Raw genomic sequence first — 22,976 nt, 5'->3', positions numbered from 1 at the left:
GCTGCAGAGCCAGCAAAACATTTACATGACAAAAGTGGAGGAGGTTGTGTGGGACTGTCTCACACGCTGCCATGTCTCGGTCCCATGGAGTGTTCCCATTTAAAATGCAATGGGCAGCCTCTGTGTGAAGGGATGTGCGTTTAAACACCCTGTTCCTACACTGAAATTCAGTCACAAGGTTAAAAATAGACCTGATGGCTCATACAGTGCAACACTAATGTGTCTGGCTGCTTTACTGAACATTGGATTTTGTTCAAGAGCTGTTAATTTGAAATTGACGTGATTAAAAGCATGACACAGTAGAGTTTTATTGCAGTCAAAAGCTAAATACAGTGTCTCATCTGCATGTCAGTATTCAACAAAGGGCCTCCTTTATGAGTGAGCTGAGAGGTTTGTCAGACAGTATTATTATTGAACAGGAATAGCCTTTTGTGTACTATTTTGTTTTAATTTGACCAGATCTTTATTCCTCTCAGTGATCTGTATTAGAGAAGGATGTAAATCATATTCTGTGATGATATCGAAGCCATTTTAAAGGGCTGTGCTTGAAAAGTGACTTTTCCCTCCAGACGAGCTAGTGAACTGTGTCAAACTATCGGCATCTGTAGAGATTCCTTTCTGTCTCCATTTTAACAGCATGTCGAGCGACGTCTTTCCTTTCCTCCTTTCTCGATAAGCCAATCACAGACCGTGTATGCACCGACACGCATGACTGACACCAAAGCCATCCAATGATGCTGCGCAAAACGTGTGACGCAGGATGATGGGCAACGCGTCAACCAATCTGAATAAAGAACCGAATGTTTGCTCAGGAATATCCTTCAGAATCTTTTCTAATTCCGTCCAGTTCGATCGGCAACGGGAGCGGAGAAAGGAAAGCAGAGAGCCTGAAGGCAGTAGCCCCCACCACCGCCGGCCCAGGTTACCATCTAGCACCGGGAAAGAACACACTAGAGAGCCACCGCCGGCTTTACCAACAAGAAACCACCATGAGCAGCGAGGCCGAAACACAGCAGCCGCCGCAGCCTGCCGCCGATGCGGAGAGCCCGTCCAGCCCGGCAGCCGCAGCTACCGCGGGGGATAAGAAGGTCATCGGTGAGTGAGTTCGCGAGCCTCAGCGGCTGCTTCACTGAACCGTGTGCCACTGTAGTAACCGGGTTCAGGATGTGACGGTAACCCAGTAACCTCGTTATCTCTGTCGGATCTCGTTTCTCAGCACTGGTGCCACAAGTTTTTCAGCGCTTACTTTCTTATAAACAAACGAGTTGTGTGATTAAAGTTTAAGATTCATTTTCTAAGCTTTAGAATCTGGACCGAGTTTAATTTTTGTGTAATAATAACGCCTGTTTCAGTCCGGTCCGACATCCCTTCAGGACCCCGCGGCTAGCATGTATGCTAACTAGCTACCTAGCTAAATGCTAACCTGAGGCCTGTGTGCTGACTAAAAAAAAAAAAAAAAAATTAACCAATACCGAGCCATAATAATGGAATGAACTTGCTGTAAAACAATAAATAAAAAAATAAAATAAATTCGTGACCCGGACCACGCTGGTCCAGCAGGGTTGATTTTGGCCTTGATCTTGACCCGCTGTGCTGTGCTGTCCCTGTCCTCCCTGTAAAGAAGACACCTCATGGCTGATACTTGTCAGCCATTATGAAGTCTAATAATCCAAGCATTAATAATAAGATCTGAATTCCAGGTTTGTCAGACGAATGATCTGGGCTACTCTTTGTTTAGTTTATGATTAGCGTCCTGGCCTACATGTGGTGCCGAAATATCGGCGGATCAGGCTGCTTAAACACACGGTCCGGTTTTATTAAACCGTACTCGTGGTACCGTACACGTCCATAAACAACAAGCCGGTTATGTGTCGCGAGGGAGATGTTTAACGTTGCGTTCCCAAAATGTCCGCCGCTCTGTTGGGATGTCGATGGTCCCATTGTCTCTCACACGCACGCCGAGTTTGGGTGTTTTAGAGAGACGAGCGGAACCAAAACACGCCGTGTTGCCTTCAAACTTTGTGCGTGAAAGCCCGGAATCGGTATGGAAACGTATAGCTGAGGTAAAGCGAGCTGACTGGCTCATGTCCGACCACATGGCTGAAGCTAACTGCTAGAAGCGGCTAGTTAATAGCCTCGCTAGCTGCTTACTCTCTTAACTAGCCGGTTATCAGTGCTGTCCAGAGCTCGCTTTGAATTCCTCCTTCTCCTCCTCCACCACTCCTAATAATTGTGTCTCCTGGTGTCTCGCTGGCAGTGACACAGTGAGTACCGCCGTGCACCCCACCACGTGTGGCCTGAGCGTGTCTTCCTGCTTTCAGCCCTCGCTGTCATTTCCTTGAAGCTGATTCAGCTCAGTAATAATCTGACGTGACTGGTAATACGAGAACTGTTTATCCAGGATGTGTGTCGTACTTTAACTCTTCTCTGAAATCACCAGCTCGTTTTAAATCCAGCCTGTACGACCATTTTGGAAATAAAAGACTCTGATATGAGCAGCTGGTTATGCAGACGGACAGTTTTAGATCATAGTCTATAAACAGATCAACAGTTGGAGGATGTAAATAGTTTCTGCTTTAGAGTTTGGATTTCTTTTTCCTCATAGTTTGATTCGAGTAAAACACTGCTGCTGTGTATGAAATGTATTCAGTGATGCAGAAGCTCATACTTTTTGTTTTTAGCAACAAAGGTCCTGGGGACAGTGAAGTGGTTCAACGTAAGAAACGGCTATGGTTTCATCAACAGGTAAACTACTTGAAGCCCCTCTCTCTCTCTCTCTCTCTCTCTCTCTCGTATATAAATAAAATATGGGTCTGGGAACATCTTCAGTCCTATTAGTTTTTAAATACTTATAGATTAAGCTGGGCATACACTGCGATTTTTTTTTTTTTTTTTTTCAATTGTGGTATTCAGCTGCTGCTCACACTGTACGAGTGAATCGCAGGAGTAAACAGCACGCAGCTTACGATTCCTGTTCTCACACTATATGATCCGATGCTCAGGATTTCAAACACGTTTGATTTTCATCCAATCGATCAGGAGGAGGTCGTGAGGTGTTAATCACTTGTTACCCCATGTATACTACACGATCCGAGACGCACGATTGAGCCAAAACTCGGCCCGATCTCCAAAATAGTCGCACGAGTGAAAATCGTGTCAAAAATCGCACAGTGTATGCCCAGCATTAGTGTTCTTGTTTACCCGTTATTGAAATCCTGTTTGTTTTCTGTCAATTAAAAGGAATGATACAAAAGAAGACGTCTTTGTACACCAGGTAATTGTTTGGCTTCTTCCTTACTTGAAACAAAATGAATGTTTTTGTTGAAACACTCGGTGTGTTTGCTTATCTTTGATGTTTGTTTACAGACTGCGATAAAGAAGAATAACCCAAGGAAATACCTTCGCAGCGTAGGGGATGGAGAGACTGTGGAGTTTGACGTGGTTGAAGGAGAAAAGGTGAGCTCTTCATAATATCGCTCTAACATGGCATCTGTTTCAGTAGTGACAAAGGTTATTGTTATTAGAGTGAGGCCTTCTTAACTTAATTGTGCGTTTCAACCACGACGTGTTCCTGTAGGGTGCCGAAGCAGCCAATGTTACTGGACCAGGCGGCGTGCCCGTACAGGGCAGTAAATATGCGGCCGACAGGAACAGGTACAGACGCTACCCACGCAGGAGGGGCCCACCACGTGACTACCAGGACAACTACCCAAGTGACGGAGAGGGAGACAAGAGGGAGGCGGGAGACAGCGCTGGCGAGGGCGATCAGCAGCAGCGCAAACCATCCTTCCCCGGCCGGAGGCGTTACCCCCCATACTATGTGAGAAGACGCTATGGCCGCAGACCCCCCTACACCAACGCACCACCCAGGGGAGAGATGACTGAGGTACATTGGCGCGAGAGTATGATGGACATGGAGCAAGCAAAAGCTCCCCCCGTTAATTGAAATTGTTACTTCTGTGTGTTTTTTTTTTTTTTTTTTAAATAAATTCTTGATGGCATGTTACTTTTGTAGGGTGGGGAAGTTGATGAGAACCAGGGTGGTCAAGACCAGGGCAATAAAACAGTGAGACAGAACTACTACAGAGGCTACCGGCCAAGGTTCAGACCAAGGTTTGTATGCTAGCATGAGGATGTGGCTCAGTGGTTATAACAGTGCAAATGATCTGAAGGAATGATGCGATTTACAAGGGATTATTGCTCAATACGTGGTTATTATGCTTTATGATGTTTTGCTTACATGGCCGTGTGCACACAGGGGCCCACCTCGACCCCGGCCTGTACGGGAAGGGGAAGAGGATAAGGAGAACCAGGGTGAGGGCGGTCAGAATCAGGAGCCCCGACAGCGCCGCTACCGCCGCAACTACAACTACCGCCGCAGACGGCCTCAGACCACCAAGCCCCAGGACGGCAAGGACAGCAAGGCAGCCGATGCAACAACGGACAAATCAGCCGCTCCCGAGGCCGAACAGGGCGGGAATGAGTAGACCATCCGCCGCCGGCGTCACCATCTCGCACCATCCTGCCGGGTTAGTTTTACTTTTTTTGTGTGTGTGTTAAATCACTATTTAAAAAGCGCATGGTGGTTTCTTCTGTGATTTATACCCTTGCTGTAGATAAATGGGTTACCTGAATACAGTTATGGTATGACCATAGCTCATATTTAGCACAGTTGTTAATGTGGAGTGGCTGGGCAGGTTTTGTTCATTTTTGTTAAGGGGTGATGCTTTAGGAATTTGTGTACACCACATGCATTCTAAAAATGTAAATGCCCCCCCCCCCCCCCCCCCCCCCCAAAAAAAAACACTTCTCTACCAGACCACTTTTGTTGCAAGTAAATTGTCAACGTAGTACAAAAATGTTGTCATTCTACATACAGGAATGTTAGAACAGCAACCTGCACACTAGGTCATGTGACTAATTTAATTAGTTAGAATTCTGTGAGCATTAATCATACCTACATACAGTGGGAGTGCTGTATTGGCAGGGTATATGTTTGGAAACTTGCTATGAAGCGTGTTCAAATTTTTGTTGTACGAGTACATAAAGCTGCCCCCCCCCCATAGATGTGTAATTTGAATTAAGACCACTTTTTCCCCCCGTCTGTCTTAAATATGTTTTTGATCCAGGGTAAACTGCTATTACAGGAGTTAATACACACCCACCAAAGAAATGCTTGTTTGTGTTTACTTAGAGGGAGATGCTAATGCATCAGAGATTTGGTGGGTGGTGCCTGTTTGTACTTCCTATTGACACAAGGCTGTAGCAGCCTTTTATAATAGAGATAACATGAGCTAATGTAATGGATTGAGAAAAATCTGCTAGACCTATTAGTGGTGGGGGTTTTATTATCCATACTAACCTCTCCCCAATTTTCTTTTCAGTTTTGTCAACAAGAAGAAACATCCAAGATCTGAGCAATAAGAACCAGATTTGACCTGACGATCGTCTTAAGCTTGCAACATGCGTTTGACCAGATTACCACCGATTGCCTGCAGAATCTATGCAGCCCTATTTTGTTTTTCCATTATTTTTGTGACAGCTACAAGTTTTGGGGAAACAACAGATGTTTTTCTAAGTCGGTCTTATGTTTTTACACCAAATGGTTTTTAAAAAAAAAAAAGTAATTTGATATCTGGTCAGTTTGACATTTTTAAATAACTTTTTATGTATCCAAACATGAATTTTAACAAAAAGCAAGCTCAATAAAATCAAAAGTTAAGTTTCTCACTGGTTTGTTGTTTGATTCCACCTTCGGGCAAGGGCATAGTTCATTCGTGCTATAGAACAGGTCATGTGCTTACTCAACAAAACTGGCATCTTTTCTGTACTTTAGACTAGTTAGCTCTGATCAAACGTTGGTCTCTTTGCGTAGTCGCTCCATGCGCTGTATGTTGTTCTCGATAGCAGTGCGGTTGGTGATCTGTGTAGCGCAGCTGGCTGGAAACCAGCCCCTTTCGCCATCCCTCATCCTCTCCCCATAGCACCAGCCTGAGAAATATGTAGATATAGTTAAGACAATACAGCATTTTGTGCTTTAAAGGCTGCACCAATCTCCTTCCACCTTGTACATAAAGAATGTGACCATACAGGCTTGTGGGGCGATGCAAAGCCAACTTCCATTTATTTTCCCTACATCACATTCCTGAGTGGGTGATTATTTTCAAACACAGCTGAGGTCAGTGATGGATCATTCCAATCACACTTAAGGTTATAGCAATCAGTCATACTGAGAAATCAAAGGTAAACTCCTCTAGCCTGAAGATTCCCGTGGAAGGAATCCTGGCTGTCAAACATTTCTGTTAAGCCAACATTACTCTTAAATAACACTACTCAATCTGTAATTTGTTGTTACAGCAGGACCAACCATCAGTCATGCTAGAAAATGACAGCACCATATTAGAGCTCAAGTTCAAGCACTTGCATTTTCACTGAACTAATTGTTTAAAAAAAAAAAAGGGTAACTACAGCTTCATAATGGGTTAGTTTTAGTGGTGAGCTCATCTCTGAAGAATAATTCCCCAGAATAAACTGGGTGCTACTACTAAAAGGACAGTGCTAAGTACTGCGCTACCCTGTCATCTCGCAGCAAGAAGGTTCTTGAGTTCAACTGGGGCCTTGTGCCTGCCTAGGTTTCTTCCCACCATCCAAAGACATGCAGATTAGGTCAACTGGCTACTCTAAACTCCCAGCGAGTACCCTGCCTCTCATCTGAAGTCAGCTGGGATTGGCTCCAGCTTACCCCCAATGACCCTGACATATAGTAAAGGACTTCAAGTCAACGGTCCCTATTGGCCTCCTTTCCCTGGGAGCTACAAAGTGTGTTAGTGTGTTCTGAAATACCAGTCTGAGGTTTTTTTTGCTTTTCTATTTTTTTCCCCCCCTGAACCTAGAGTAGAAGGTTGTGTCCTTACCCTCCACTTCCTCCAGGACAATGACTACTTCAGCTTGCTGGAGACTCAGCTCATCTGGCTCTTTGGGCATATGGGCTTTGGTGGATTCATATTGAGGAAGTTCTGTAAAGAAAGTATTAAAACTTTTTTTTTTTCCCCCCTCAAATGGTTTCAGGTTCTGCTCTAATGAATCAAATTGGGGTAAAAGGGAATACCAGCTACACGGCACATTTGAATACGCTAAGCGAGCACTACGTTAGTAATTTCTAGTACACAGGTACCCTCACTCACCATCTTTGTTAGGGGAACCCTCTCCTTGTTTAGACCAGTGTAGAGCAGTGACCCAGCGAGCTCTGTCCAGCCTGCAAACACAGATTCATACTTATCCAAAAATCTGAAGTAACACCACTTAAAATTACACTACACCACTATACATGTCAATAAAAATGTTACCGATTTATACAAACTATAGCAGATAAAAATATTTTGATAAAACATGGGCAAAAAGGGATTTGGCTCTTTTTTAAATAAATTCTCAAGCGTATTTCTCATCCAAATAATTTGTAATATACTTTATACCTGCATGCTGCTATAATTATGCATACATTACATTTATTGGAGGAAGGGAGAGGGTGTAACTCCAGGAAAAAGATTTGCCTGATTATTACTGTATTAGTGTGCACCCTACACACACACACTGTTGAGAGTTGATTACTGCTGTCAGCAGATGGCACTACAGACGTGTGTGGACTCTTACTTGCTTTCAGCCACCAGAGCCATCTGGTCACAGCGCCCCTCGCTGTTGGGTTTCATTTCCAGCCGCAGGTAAAGCTTGCCAGCCTGCTCCTCTGCTACTTCCACATTCCTCAGAGTGGCATAGTCAAACACCACATAGCTTTCTTCACTGCACACGCAGAGTGAGACCAGTCACTAATACGCATCTCAGCACATTATACAACTAGACTGTGATTAATGCAATTCAGAATCATTTCATTGAGCTGCATTTATTTACACCCAAAATAAATCCATATTAAGTACAGAAGTTTGTCCAAGATAAAGAACGGTACCATTTATTTCATAACGTGAAAAGGGTTCTCTGTCTTCATTTAAAATAATTTATTGCAATAAACATATTGGACACTGGATGAATGACTGGGATGATTTGTTACTCGAGCAAAATCGTGATTAGCATTTTAGCCATTATTCTGCATAACTACTATGATAAGGGTATTCCATTCACTGGATTGTTGGGAGAGACTGGTAGCAGAGATCCTCCGACTGACAGATGTTTAAGAGTTGTGTAGGAATGTAAGGCTAAACCATCTGTCCTATCCCCCACTGCAAGCTCCAGTGGTGCTTGAAAGTTTGTGAACCCTTTAGAATTTTCTACATAAATATGACCTAAAACCTCATCAGATTTTCACACAAGTCCTAAAAGTAGATAAAGAGAACCCCGTTAAACAAATGAGACAAAAATATTATACTTGGCCATTTATTTATTGAGGAAAGTGATCCAATATTACATATCTGTGAGTGGCAAAAGCATGTGAACCTCTAGGATTAGCAGTTCATTTGAAGGTGAAATTAGAGTCAGGTGTGAGTGGGCACCCTGTTTTATTTAAAGAACAGGGATCTATCAAAGTCTGATCTTCACAACACACGTTTGTGGAAGTGTATCATGGCCGAACAAAGGAGATTTCTGAGGACCTCAGAAAAAGCGTTGTTGATGCTCATCAGGCTGGAAAAGGTTACAAAACCATCTCTAAAGAGTTTGGACTCCACCAATCCACAGTCAGACAGATTGTGTACAAATGGAGGAAATTCAAGACCAATGTTACCCTCCCCAGGAGTGGTCGACCAACAAAGATCAGAGCAAGGCGCGTAATAGTCGGCGAGGTCACAAAGGACCCCAGGGTAACTTCTAAGCAACTGAAGGCCTCTCTCACATTAGCCAAATGTTCATGAGTCCACCATCAGAACACTGAACAACCATTGTGTGCATCGCAGGGTTCCAAGGAGAAAGCCACTGCTCATGTGGACAAGCCAGAAGGCTATTGGAAAAATGTTTTGTGGACGGATGAGATCAAAATAGAACTTTTTGGCTTAAATGAGAAGCGTTATGTTTGGAGAAAGGAAAACATTGCATTCCAGCATACGAACCTTATCCCATCTGTGAAACATGGTGGTGGTAGTATCATGGTTTGGGCCTGTTTTGCTGCATTTGGGCCAGGAAGGTTTGCCATCATTGATGGAACAATGAATTCCGAATTATACCAGCGAATTCTAAAGGAAAATGTCAGGACATCTGTCCATGAACTGAATCTCAAGAGAAGGTGGGTCATGCAGCAAGACAACGACCCTAAGCACACAAGTCGTTCTACCAAAGAATGGTTAAAGAAGAATAAAGTTAATGTTTTGGAATGGCCAAGTCAAAGTCCTGACCTTAATCCAATCCTGAAGCGAGCAGTTCATGTGAGGAAACCCACCAACATCCCAGAGTTGAAGCTGTTCTGTACGGAGGAATGGGCTAAAATTCCTCCAAGCCGGTGTGCAGGACTGATCAACAGTTACCGCAAACGTTTAGTTGCAGTTATTGCTGCACAAGGGGGTCACACCAGATACTGAAAGCAAAGGTTCACATACTTTTGCCACCTCACAGATATGTAATACTGGATCATTTTCCTCAATAAATAAATGACCAAGTATAATATTTTTGTCTCATTTGTTTAACTGGGTTCTCTTTATCTACTTTTAGGACTTGTGTGAAAATCTGATGATGTTTTAGGTCATATTTATGCAGAAATATAGAAAATTCTAAAGGGCTCACAAACTTTCAAGCACCACTGTATGTCTTTGTCTGTATCTCTATGCCTGCCTGTCCTCGCATCTCTTTCTCTCCATGTCCGTCTCCCTCTCTCAAACTGTCTCTGACCTCCTGCCCTACCTGTTAAGGCAGGGAAACAAACAAACAAACAGTATTAAATTGATTTAAAAAAAAAAAAAAATACATGCGTGTCCATTACTAGGCAGTCTTACAAATAAATAATAAATTATACATATATCTGAAGTGGAAAATAAACTATCATTTATCCTACCTATCCAATCCCTCAAGCTTGAAAGCTTAACACTTGAAATTTACATGAACAGTAGTGTGAAGTTTGTTGTGCACATACTGTGCATCACACTCATGATAAGTGTTTATGATTGGACAGCTCTATATAATGTGGTGGAGGGTAGTGAATGATGGGTAGACCTGCCTTTTTTTCTTGGTAACAATGAGTACATCATTGAACAAGAAGAGGTAGTAGCTCTTATGGCTAAAGGCCTTCCAGAAGATCCCGAGCTCCTCCGTGCACACGGCCAGCTCGCCTCTCTTTAGCAGCCAGCGAGAGGATGAGACTAACGGGAATGGCTATACCAAAACAACAAGTCTCAGTGAGACCATATCAGTTACATACAGTAGCAATAATAGTTCATCGTTACAGCTATGTTCTCAATCATTAATTCACTTATTCTCAATTGCTCATACACCTACAGGTATCAGGCTGTATTCATAAAGCACCACCACATTGTAGTATTTTGCTACAATCCGTTTTTGTGACCATAACTACCAAAAACATGAAAGGAAAGAGAGATTCTTAATTGTTTAGATATGACTGCAGTGCACAAGCAGAGACCTTGATCTTTCCAAAATCCATCTGTTTCTGGATGGTGTACATCTGCTCAGTGCGCTCCATCCTCCGGGCACCGTCGTTACAACTCTTTACCAGCTGAAGAGCAAACAAACCGATTACTCTCAAGTACACTTTGCACTTAATGTGACATAAATCCTTTTTGTTTTACATTTACAGTACTTAAAGCGAGGCGGCTTTTCAATTTCATAAAAATCGGTGAAATTTAGTTCCCTCTGAAATTTGGAATTTCTTTAATATCTCACAAAATATCAGGCCATTCTGTGGCTGGAACAAGGGCGGCTGGTGCATAAGAGCAACGCACTGCCAAAAAAAAAAAAAAAAAAAAAGGGGGGTTTCTTTTTTTAAAACAAACTTTCACCAGCGCTGCTCGAGGCCGTTTTAATCTGTCTCTGGGTATCATTGTACAATCAGGGTGGTCTTGCTTCTAGAGTACCGCCCCTTTTGGGGCGATTTCAGTCACGCTGAAAATCGCCCAAGAGTTCACTGATAGAGTCCCATGTTAATATATATTTTTTTCTCCTGACTGACCAATGCAATCTCTATGGGTTCCGGGGGGGGCTTGCCCTAACGTGCTTACGTCACTGCGCAGTGCGGCAAAGTTGCATTCGATCCCATAGACATATAAACAGACGCCGCATTCTGCGTAGAATCATACGTCATCCTCGCCGCCATATTGGATGTGGCAAAGTGGAGATTCTTCACCCGTCTCTGGTATAGCATCTAGACAGTAGCCGAGAATAAAGATGCCTCGTTCATGTGTTACGTTTAACTGTACCAACAGGTTTACCGTCCAAACGAGATCACATGGGATTACCTTTCACAGGTGAGACTGGAAAAATACTTTTCAATACTGTTCCTTCAGTCTTCAGTCTCCCAGCTCATCTCCACCGGGTAGGTGTAGAGTTATAAGCAGTGAGAATTAGAGAATACAGTGCCACACTATGATGAACGTTTTTGAACGTATGATGAATGTTTTTAACCTTTCTGAATGTGAAGGAATCAGTGATGTATTTTGTTTTGGTATGACGTTAGAAACTGGCCGAACTCAGTTTAGCGCTCATTCAGCTCACTTTATTCAACGAGAGTAGGTCTGTGTGGTGACTCAATAAATAAAACAGTACATTTTTATTTCATTCACTATTTCCAGTTTTTCCACTATTTCCCATATTCAGTCTTGTAGGCTGGTTATTGTGGCCTCAGGTTTTGGTAGCTTGCTACGGTATGCTGACTGATGAGCTTACCTGAGCTATCTATCACGTATCTGTCGCTAGTTTGCAGTGTACAGGGTATTTTGCACACTATTTATAACCATCACATTAAAAGTTATACATGTTGTTTTGATGCCTGTTTGTTTCCCCAAATATATACATGTGTCCCCTAATGGGTGAATAAAAGGCATCGAGTTAAATATTATTGTAGAAAGGGGCTTTATGAAGTTCAGTCCATTTACTTGCGTTGGTTTACGGGGAAGATTTGCCACATTAAATATGGCGGACACTCTGACGTATCCCAGCAACGGGGCCACCAGCTCAATGTGGCGTCTATGTTTATATGTCTATGGTTTGATCCGCTCAGTTTCTGAGGTGAGATGGATGTGGAAAGCAATTCAGTGCGGTCCTTAAAAGAAGTTCCATTTAGTCAGCGATCAAATCGAGCTAAATTGGCAACAAAACAAGCTGGACCCCCCTCGACCAAATCTAAACATAAAACAAATTTCGACAAGGGGGGGGGAAAATCATATACTCGAGGTTTTACTTCAACATGGTCCCAGCGCAAGTCCTGGCGAGCTGGCTGCAAGGACGCCTCAGCGGTTTTCTGCTCCCCCTGCTTACTTTTCCACCCTGGAGGTGGCTCCACAGACAACACTGCTTGGACGGTCACTGGAGTTTCAGACACGCATCATTTGTCGGAGAAAATAAAAAAACGAGAGTCATCAAAGATTCACATGGGCAGCTGCCTGAAATTTTCGGCTTTTGGGAGAGTGAACATCGCTACACAACTGGATGAGGGCTACAGGCTAGCAGTTCACCGCCACAACGATGAGGTGAGCAAGAACAGGCACATATTAAACCGGCTCACCCAATGCGTGAAATTTTGTGGAGTGTTCGAGTTAGCTCTACGAGGCAAAGACGAAACTGAGGGCTCCAGTCACCGTGGTGTTTTTCTGGGTTTGGTTGACTATTGACTTGCTACCTAGGTCAATTTACTTCAGTCCTGTGGACATTTATGGTTCGTGTAGACATAACGGGGGAAAATTGCCCCCCCGAAAAAAATTCAGGAGCCGCCACTGGGCTGGAAAGATAGTTAATTTGAAGGGATTCCCTAGCAAATAACGTGCATGAAATCGCTTACTTGGTGCAGTCAAGCAGACAGAGGAAGTCCGTGTGCTGCGCATGCGCAGGTTTACCTTGACAGTGCATTGACGGTTCCATCATTCTGTCGTGAAACGAACAGCTGATCACACCGAGGTGCTCGCTGACCGCCGATATTTATTAGTTTGGTCCTACGCTTCCTTTCCTTCGCAACATAACGTCTTTTCTTCTCGCTTTCCGTTAGTCGGTCTTTCACATTTCATTCGCGCGCACACACGTCCTCTATTTTTCTCTCCTGTTTCAAATTTGTATCCCACACATGACTTGCGCGAACGGGGAAAGCCCACCACGTCATGCATGACGCAGTATCTTGAATTGGGTCATGTTGAAGCAAGCAAAAATAGAGAATTTAGGGCCACGTGGCCCTAAATTCATTAATTGTTCTATTTAAAAAAAGAAAAACTAATAAAATTGAAAGTCAATTCAAATTCAGTAGCTTTCAGTCCACTAAACAGAAATAATTGGGTGTCAGGGAAAATTCCTTTTATGACTTACAGTGGATATATAAAAAAAAAAAAAAAAAGGGTACATACACACCCTGTTAAAATGACCTATAACCTGTACAATTCAATCGAAAAACAAACAAATCTGTTAGCGTGTACACTTTTTATATCCACCGTATGACCTGAAAAAAAAAAAAACCCTGAAAAGCAGTCTACCTTGAATATATTTCACCTTTTTCTCTCTCAGTCATACAATACCTGAACATGCGATCATCTAAGAATTATCATTTTTAGAAGTCCCCCCATGTTCATCTGAGAAAATACAGCACGTACAATCCGTCTGACCTGGGCAGACCATGAATTTTTAAATTCTTTTAGCTATAAACCATGAGCCAGTTGGAGATGAGGCTGTACAAACCGTAAACAAGCTCAAAACACTGTCGCACCTTACTGATGGACTTCAGTGCCCAGAGAGCTGTGTAGTATTCAGTTGTCTGCTTAGTTGTCTTCTGGCAGATGGTCTGCATGAATGTAGAGAGAAAGAAGAAACTTTAGTCTCACTAGGGACTAACAGGACATTTTCTCCTGTGCAGACAAATTCAAATAAAAGAGAAACTGTGTGCGCGCGCGCACTCCTCACATCCATCAACAGGGGCAGACGGGTGACTCTCTGCATGGGCAGAATAAGGAAGGAGATCATGGGTAATGCTCCACATTCAGGACTGCTCTCGATTTGTTTCAGCACCTCCTTAAAGGCAATATTAGATGCACTGAAACACACAAGCACAGATTGCTGACACTCCATACTATAACCTAATATTACAACTTACTTTTTCTCTTTGCTGTGCATTTTAAGGATCATTTTCATTATTTATTCATACTGACCTATATTGAATATTTTATTTAACCTTTTAAACCCTAGCCAACTTTTGAACTTTAGTCACTATAAATATTTTAAGCTGTCATACTAGAGCCAAGTACAAGGGAGCAAAGAGGTTGACATTAAAGTCGTGTGCATTTTGGGATGAGACACCAGTCAGAGAGAGAGAGAGAGAGAGAGAGAGAGAGAGAGAGAGAGAGAGAGAGAGAGAGTGTGTGTGTGTGTGTGTGTGTGTGTCTCTCTCACAGGCAATTTAGACTAGCAAGTCCACCTACATGCATGTTTTGGGGAGGTGGGAGCAAAACTACACAGACAGTGTAACCCAAGCTCAGGATCAGAATGAGTAGCCTGGAACTTAAAGCGTAGGAGCATTTGTAGCGTACATACAGTGCCAGTCAAAAGTTTGGACACACTCATTACTATGAATGAGTAAGTGTATCCAAACTTTTGACTGGTACTGTATATAAGGAGTAGGGAGCCATTTGTGATTCAGCCACAAAGCAAATATTTAACATCTCTCACTACACTGAAAAATTAAAGGGGAACAGAGGGCAATATATAGAGTAAATATAACAATAAAAACACACATTAACGAACCTTATTCAAGACTTACAAAAGTTTTTTGTTCTAAGGTTGGAAAGTTATCGTGTTTTGAAAGTAGCTCGAGCAAACTATTTCCGCAGTTTGAACAGCCCGCCATGATATTAATTTTATCCAATCAGAATGCACGTTGGGCGGCACGGTGGTGTAGTGGTTAGCGCTGTTGCCTCACAGCAAGAAGGTCCTGGGTTCGAGCCCCGTGGCCGGCGAGGGCCTTTCTGTGTGGAGTTTGCATGTTCTCCCCGTGTCCGCGTGGGTTTCCTCCGGGTGCTCCGGTTTCCCCCACAGTCCAAAGACATGCAGGTTAGGTTAACTGGTGACTCTAAATTGACTGTAGGTGTGAATGTGAGTGTGAATGGTTGTCTGTGTCTATGTGTCAGCCCTGTGATGACCTGGCGACTTGTCCAGGGTGTACCCCGCCTTTCGCCCATAGTCAGCTGGGATAGGCTCCAGCTTGCTTGCGACCCTGTAGAAGGATAAAGCGGCTAGAGATAATGAGATGAGATGAGAATGCACGTTCATTTTCTCTGCGTAACACTCATGACGTATGTATGTGCCCAGTTGTGTTGGCTCAATGAGGTTGGGAATAGCACGTGTGAATCGGAAAGTAGGATGAATTGTAAGTGATCGGCTACACAATGCCACAGTGTGTTGCTTTCGGTTGTAATAACAGGGCCGATGGAAAGCATAACGATCCTCCAGACGTGTCTTTTCACTCGTTTCCGCTGAAAAACACCAAGCGAGTTCGAGCTTTCTTCTCTTCTTTTGTCATCACCGGAGTCAAGAGTACCTCTCCTAGGTTCAAACTGGTACCCTTCTAAGCCATAGCCTGCTTGCAGTGTGTCTTGCGGGATCCCTTCGTATGATTCGACAGAGCTGTCGCTTTCACTTGATGCGCCCAACGCCATGATTACACGCTTCTCTCCTAGTGCAGTGGGTAGGGCTGACGTCACGGTCTTTTAAAAATGCCGACTCTTGTGCCGTTTAGCGTACCGACTATTATATTTACAATTACCAAGATATTTCGTTGTTTTCTAGTATATAAATTTGATAGAATACTTAAGAATACGTTACTTTGTCACATCAGCAACTGTATATATTATATTTGGTACCCTTTTAACTTTCTTCCTCATGAGAGGGAGGAAAAAAAAACAACCCTAAAATATATTAAAAAAAAAGCACTTTTTCAAAACAATGAATATTTACATATTTTCCATCATTTCCAAGATATATCAAAAGTTGGAAAGAAGATCTTTTAACCCCAATTCTAATTTTTAAATGTTAAAGCGTTCTCAGGCTATGAATCCAAAAAGAGTGAAATAAAATCCCTACAAATTGCAGTCATTCATTCTAAAGGTTAACCACAAGCTGTTACCCGCCCCATCTCCAAACATGTGCTTACAGTAGTTTCTGCAGTGTCCTCTGCTGAAAGGTCTCGTTGGAGCAATATACAATGTATGGCTCAAAGTAATTTGTAGCGTGGTCTTGGACTATGTCACTGATTTCTTTAATGACAGGATTCATTTGATGACGCCTTTCAAGATCCTCAAAAAACCTGCAGGAAAAAAAAAAAAAGAGCCATTAAAATTATTTAAATACAGATTGTACCCGTTTATTAAAACAGTTTAAAAGAACTCTGGTTTGTGTGCCATTTTGCTGAAATCTTGTACTGTATGTACAGTGACTTCTCACGGTTTGCATTTCCATTTTTCCCCACCCATAGGACAACCCCTAGCCTGGAAAAACAACTTCAAGAAGTCCCTCCCATGTTCCTATATGGCATAACCTTTATTCCCTTGCTGTTTTCCTAAAGGCATACTTTTTTGCCAGTGCAAATCTAAGTCAGTTTTCTCAATCAAAGGAAAAAACTAAACAGCAATGCAGTGTGAGAGAAGACCCTAATTTTGAGAAACTTGATTGTTACAGTGGTGAGGTTGCAAAACCAGTTTCACAAGCATGTCTCAACACATCTCTTCAGGAGAACATCACAAAATAAGTCAGAAGACAAGAGACACACTGAAACGTTTAAAGAAAACAGTTTTACCCACAGTACTGTGATATACATTTTAGAGTCATTACACATGATAACGATCTGTTGAGATAAATGGAAAACATGATAAGAATACAGAAATACAGTTCAAGTATTTCAGAAACTGCTGATCTCCTGGGATTAAGATGCAGGACAACTTACACAGAATGGGGGGGGGCTCCTGAGTAGCACATCATATCGTTCAACGATGCCACAGCTATCCAGTGCTAGAAGTCAGAGAGAAAAATTGGCCCTGCTTTCCGAGTGGTAAGGGTCATACTCTCTTCTCTGTCAATCAGAGGGACACTAGCCAATCATGGTTTCCATGAGCTCATGGGGAGGATAGCACTTTCCTCCGAGTGTGTTATGCTGCCCCCAAACGCAGCATGAGAAGCAGTTAAATAAATAAATAAATAAATAAATAAATAAATGATGCAGTTGATTGGCTTCATCTAGCTCAGTGGCAGCATGTTAGCCTTCCCACTGGTGGTTGGGATTTGGCCAAGACTAAATTAGAGGGGAATAAGGCCATGTCGAGGAGAGAGGTCAGAGGAGAATGGTCACATGATGTTTTGAGCCGACAGGAAGCCACAGCAATTCAAATAACCACTTTTCCCTCCCAACAGTGGTCAGCAGAAAAGCATCTCCGTATACACCACATACCGAACCTTAAAATGGATGGGCAGAAGACAACCAAGTTCCACTCATCTCAGCCAAGAATGGGAATTTGATTGTACAGTAAATCTGGAAAACTGAAGATTGAATCAATGTCGCCTGATCATCTTCAGCTTTCCGTTCTGCGTAAACTCCAGAGACTGTTATGCATGAAAATCTCAAAAGATCAGCGCTTTCTGAAATTCTCAAACCAGCCCATCTTGCACCAACAATTATGTCACTCTCAAAGTCACCGAGATCACATTCCCCCCCCATTCTTATATTTGATGTGAACTTTAATTGAAGCTCTTGACCTGTATCTGCATTAGTTTATACACTGTACTGCTTTCACTTGAACGATCGGGTGTACAGGTTTTCCTAATCAAGTGGACAGTGTATGTATACTATATAGGAGTCACAAATTATGGAAGATATTAGCCCCTTAAAAGGTGTATAAATGCATCTCAAATAGTGTCTTTGAAAGAGCGTATTGGTGAAGCTGTGATAATTGTGGAGCTGTATTTCCAGTGGCGTACCGCTTGCTGATATCGTGGACTGTGGAGATATTGGAGAACAGATGATGGTGTTCGGTTGCGGTCAGGGTCTTCCTCAATGCCTCACTGTTTTTGAAATGATGCACCAGGATCCCCAAACTGTGCAGGTAGGAATACTCTGATGTCATAATCTCAAAAATGGCCTACAGGAATGCAAAGAAAGATGCTGGTTGGAAAGATGGAGATAAAAATAGGCACAAATGCACATTGTGGACTGACAGTAATACTGATTAATACCCTTTTAAAATGACTTTAAAAAAATACCGTGCCATTTTCTATAGTCTACTGGCTGTATTGGGTAAACCTCTGAATTCAGGCATGTTGTGTGTGTGTACATAGTTCTGGATGTGGCTACATCCAGAACACTTCATGTCTGAATGTCAATTTTGGAATAAACAAACATGATTATTTACACTTTTTAGAATCAAACTTTTACTCCACTAACATTAAAGGAATTGTAGGTTAACCTCACTATTAAATGCATTACTATACTGTATATTAGGTCTTTATGGACAGAAAAAATGTAAAAGTTCAAATGTATGGAGCAGTGTGTTACATATATCCTGTACATAGAGGACCCTTAATAAGGTATTTGGCATTCAAAGGAAACCACATGTGTACAAAATACAGAACACTACAAGCACCTGAATTCATACATTATGCTGTGTGACAGGAAACAGACAAGAATAGGAGAACAGGGAGTGGCCGTGCTGTGTGTACAAGGTGGACCTTGATATTTACACAGCAGTGAGACTCCACTCAGCAATCAGACATTTAGCCTGATCACATGTGAAAGTCCCTGCTATTCCATCAGTTCAATAAATAAGAAAAATGTGCCAATATGCTCCACTGCAGGAACGAGAAGACCGCAGGCTGTGTATGAAGTTCTATCAAGAAAGACGGAAGGACAGCAAGATACTTTTTGCTCATGTTTGTGGCTGGGTGTGTGTTCGGTCTTCCTGTCCTGTCCTTTTTAAGCACCTTTGTCGAACATGTTAGAAATAAGATCGTTTGGCGGACAACAACTTAAAGACAACAGCGACAGTGGTTGAAAAAAAAAAAATGTTCTAAAAATCACTCACTCACACACACACACACACACACACACACACACACACACACACACGTTCAAAATAATAGCAGTCCAACACGACTAACCAGATCAATCACTGTTTTTGGTGGAAATTATATTACTACATGGCAAATAATTTACCAGTAGGTGTAGTAGAGTCATAGAAAACCAACAGACCCAACATTCATGATATGCATGCTCCGGAGTCTGTGTAATCGAATAATTAAGTGAAAGGGGCGTGTTCAAAATAATAGCAGTGTGGAGTTTAATTAGTGAGGTCATTCATTCTGTGAAAAAACAGGTGTCAGTCAGGTGGCCCTAATTTAAGGATGAAGCCAGCACATGTTGTACATCCATTTCTCTCTGAAAACCTGAGAAACATGAGTCGTTCCAGACATTGTTCAGAAGAACAGCGTGCTTTGATTAAAACGTTGACTGGAGAGGTAAAACGTATACTGTAAAGAAGTGCAGAAAATGATGGGCTGCTGGGCTAAAATGATCTCCAGTGCTTTAAAATGGACAGCAAAGCCAGAGAGACGTGGAAGAAAACAGAAGACTACCATTCGAATGGATCGAAGAATAGCCAGAATACCAATGACTCAGCCAATGATCAGCTCCAGGGTGATCAAAGACGGTCTGAAGTTACCTGTGAGTACTGTGACAATTAGAAGATGCCTGTGTGAAGCTAATCTATCGGCAAGAAGCCCCCGCAAAGTTCCACTGTTAAAAAAAAAAGACGTGCTGAAGAGGATACAATTTGCCAAAGAACACATCGACTGGCCTAAAGAGAAATGGAAAAACATTTTGTGGACTGATGAAAGTAAAATTGTTCTTTTGGGGTCCAAGAGCCGCAGACAGTTTTTCAGACGACCCCCAAACACTGAATTCAAGCCACAGTACACTCTGAAGACAGTGAAGCATGGTGGTGCAAGCATCATGATATGGGAATGTTTCTCTTACTATGATGTTGGGCCTATTTATCGCATACCAGGGATCATGGATCAGTTTGCATATATCAAAATACTTGAGGAGGTCATGTTGCCTTATGCTGAAGAGTAAATGCCCTTGAAATGGGTGTTTCAACAAGACAACGACCCCAAACACACCAGTAAGCGAGCAGCATCAGGGTTCAAGACCAACAAAATGAAAGTTATGGAGTGGCCAGCCCAATCCCTGGACCTTAATCCGATAGAAAACTTGTGGGGTGACATCAACAATGCTGTTTCTGAGGCAAAACCAAGAAATGCAGAGGAATTGTGGAATGTTGTCAAATCATCCTGGGCTGGAATACCTGTTCACAGGTGCCAGGAGTTCTCAGAAACCGTGGTTATACAACTAAATATTAGTTTAGTGATTCACAGGAATACTAAATCCTTAAGATTTTTTCAGTTTATACAGTAAATATTTGGAGTTTGTAATGAAAAATGCAGACACTGCTATTTTTTTGAACAGCCCAATGTTCATTTTTCTTCATTTTCTGTAAAGTAATTAAAATATTGATACATTTTTCTTCATGTTTTGATGTAGAATATAATGTGCAGTGTTCCCAATGCATGGAAATAAAAACTATAAGGATTTTGAGCTTTACTCACGTTTTTAAACACACTGCTATTATTTTGAACACAACTGTACATACATGCATACATACATACATACATACATGTAACTCCGACTCGAAAAAAGTTGGGACAAAGTACAAATTGTAAATAAAAAAGGGAATGCAATAATGTACAAATCTCAAAAACTGATATTGTATTCACAATAGAACATAGACAACATATCAAATGTCGAAAGTGAGACATTTTGAAATCATGCCAAATATTGGCTCATTTGAAATTTCATGATAGCAACACATCTCAAAAAAGTTGGGACGGGGCAATAAGAGGCTGGAAAAGTTAAAGGTACAAAAAAGGAACAGCTGGAGGACCAAATTGCAACTCATTAGATCAATTGGCAATTGGTCATTAACATGACTGGGTATAAAAAGAGCATCTTGGAGTGGCAGCGGCTCTCAGAAGTAAAGATGGGAAGAGGATCACCAATCCCCCTAATTCTGCGCCGACAAATAGTGGAGCAATATCAGAAAGGAGTTCGACAGTGTAAAATTGCAAAGAGTTTGAACATATCATCATCTACAGTGCATAATATCATCAAAAGATTCAGAGAATCTGGAAGAATCTCTGTGCGTAAGGGTCAAGGCCAGAAAACCATACTGGGTGCCCGTGATCTTCGGGCCCTTAGACGGCACTGCATCACATACAGGCATGCTTCTGTATTGGAAATCACAAAATGGGCTCAGGAATATTTCCAGAGAACATTATCTGTGAACACAATTCACCGTGCCATCTGCCGTTGCCAGCTAAAACTCTATAGTTCAAAGAAGAAGAAGCCGTATCTAAACATGATCCAGAAGCGCAGACGTCTTCTCTGGGCCAAGGCTCATTTAAAATGGACTGTGGCAAAGTGGAAAACTGTTCTGTGGTCAGACGAATCAAAATTTGAAGTTCTTTATGGAAATCAGGGACGCCGTGTCATTCGGACTAAAGAGGAGAAGGACGACCCAAGTTGTTATGAGCGCTCAGTTCAGAAGCCTGCATCTCTGATGGTATGGGGTTGCATTAGTGCGTGTGGCATGGGCAGCTTACACATCTGGAAAGACACCATCAATGCTGAAAGGTATATCCAGGTTCTAGAGCAACATATGCTCCCATCCAGACGACGTCTCTTTCAGGGAAGACCTTGCATTTTCCAACATGACAATGCCAAACCACATACTGCATCAATTACAGCATCATGGCTGTGTAGAAGGGTCCGGGTACTGAACTGGCCAGCCTGCAGTCCAGATCTTTCACCCATAGAAAACATTTGGCGCATCATAAAACGGAAGATACGACAAAAAAGACCTAAGACAGTTGAGCAACTAGAATCCTACATTAGACAAGAATGGGTTAACATTCCTATCCCTAAACTTGAGCAACTTGTCTCCTCAGTCCCCAGACGTTTACAGACTGTTGTAAAGAGAAAAGGGGATGTCTCACAGTGGTAAACATGGCCTTGTCCCAACTTTGAGATGTGCTATTGTCATGAAATTTAAAATCACCTTATTTTTCTCTTTAAATGATACATTTTCTCAGTTTAAAAATTTGATATGTCATCTATGTTCTATTCTGAATAAAATATGGAATTTTGAAACTTCCACATCATTGCATTCCGTTTTTATTTACAATTTGTACTTTGTCCCAACTTTTTTGGAATCGGGGTTATATATAAAATTTTCACAATGTTACAATAACCATACAGCCTAACCTCCCTACGATTTAAATAAGATATTTTTGCACAGTTTACCTCTTGTCGCTTACGCTCCTCAGGTGACATGCTCTCCAGAATGCCCATCTCCTTCACCTGTGAGTTTCACATGGTAGGGGTGGGAAGAAAAAAAAAAAAAAAAAACATCAACCTGTAGAAAATTACAAGTTATGCACGAATAGTTAGATCAGATACTGCGATTGCTTTCGGTATAAATTTCACAGCTGTTAAACTATAGTCAGGATTCAACTTGCTGCTCAAGAACTACAAAGTGAAAATTTGAAAATGGCTTCATTCAGATCAAGAAGTTTGAGAACTTTTTTCGGATTACCCTGAAGGTAACAATTGAAGAGATGAGTGCGAAAATGTTTTCAGGACTAGAGCATGTCCAGGCTCTTCAACATCCATACTTGAATATAAGCGGGCATGATGATCAAGTATATGAGCCATAGTGCTATGACTTTCATTACTGTGCTTT

The 22,976-nt window shown here is 42.1% G+C and overlaps 3 protein-coding genes across 4 annotated transcripts in view; 2 read left to right on the top strand and 1 right to left on the bottom strand.

Annotated features, from left to right (window-relative positions):
- Positions 1 to 22,976, top strand: part of exosc10 (exosome component 10) — a 285,760-nt gene that overhangs the window by 223,501 nt on the left and 39,283 nt on the right. The gene's annotated exons all lie outside the window — the stretch shown is intronic.
- ybx1 (Y box binding protein 1) lies at positions 746 to 5,727 on the top strand. Its single transcript, XM_060931536.1, is given in 9 exon segments — positions 746 to 939; positions 941 to 1,095; positions 2,682 to 2,745; positions 3,241 to 3,274; positions 3,367 to 3,456; positions 3,578 to 3,886; positions 4,016 to 4,113; positions 4,259 to 4,529; positions 5,385 to 5,727. Coding segments are annotated over 8 exon segments (1,158 nt in total). The 5' UTR covers positions 746 to 760; the 3' UTR covers positions 4,488 to 4,529; positions 5,385 to 5,727.
- Positions 5,644 to 22,976, bottom strand: part of arhgef16 (Rho guanine nucleotide exchange factor (GEF) 16) — a 37,943-nt gene continuing 20,610 nt past the window's right edge. For both annotated transcript variants that reach the window (XM_060931535.1, XM_060931534.1), the window contains exons 5-15: positions 22,538 to 22,594; positions 18,103 to 18,263; positions 16,286 to 16,438; positions 14,044 to 14,173; positions 13,850 to 13,924; positions 10,571 to 10,663; positions 10,151 to 10,305; positions 7,651 to 7,797; positions 7,185 to 7,255; positions 6,915 to 7,016; positions 5,644 to 5,991 (exon numbers count right to left, since the gene is read on the bottom strand). In XM_060931535.1, the coding sequence (XP_060787518.1) occupies positions 5,852 to 5,991; positions 6,915 to 7,016; positions 7,185 to 7,255; positions 7,651 to 7,797; positions 10,151 to 10,305; positions 10,571 to 10,663; positions 13,850 to 13,924; positions 14,044 to 14,173; positions 16,286 to 16,438; positions 18,103 to 18,263; positions 22,538 to 22,594 (1,284 nt within the window). In that variant the 3' untranslated portion in view covers positions 5,644 to 5,851. The remainder of the gene's footprint in view (positions 5,992 to 6,914; positions 7,017 to 7,184; positions 7,256 to 7,650; positions 7,798 to 10,150; positions 10,306 to 10,570; positions 10,664 to 13,849; positions 13,925 to 14,043; positions 14,174 to 16,285; positions 16,439 to 18,102; positions 18,264 to 22,537; positions 22,595 to 22,976) is intronic.

Source organism: Neoarius graeffei, chromosome 10, assembly GCF_027579695.1.
Source record: "Neoarius graeffei isolate fNeoGra1 chromosome 10, fNeoGra1.pri, whole genome shotgun sequence".
Classification (NCBI taxonomy): Eukaryota; Metazoa; Chordata; class Actinopteri; order Siluriformes; family Ariidae; genus Neoarius; species Neoarius graeffei.
This window is presented reverse-complemented; position numbering and strand designations above follow the sequence as displayed.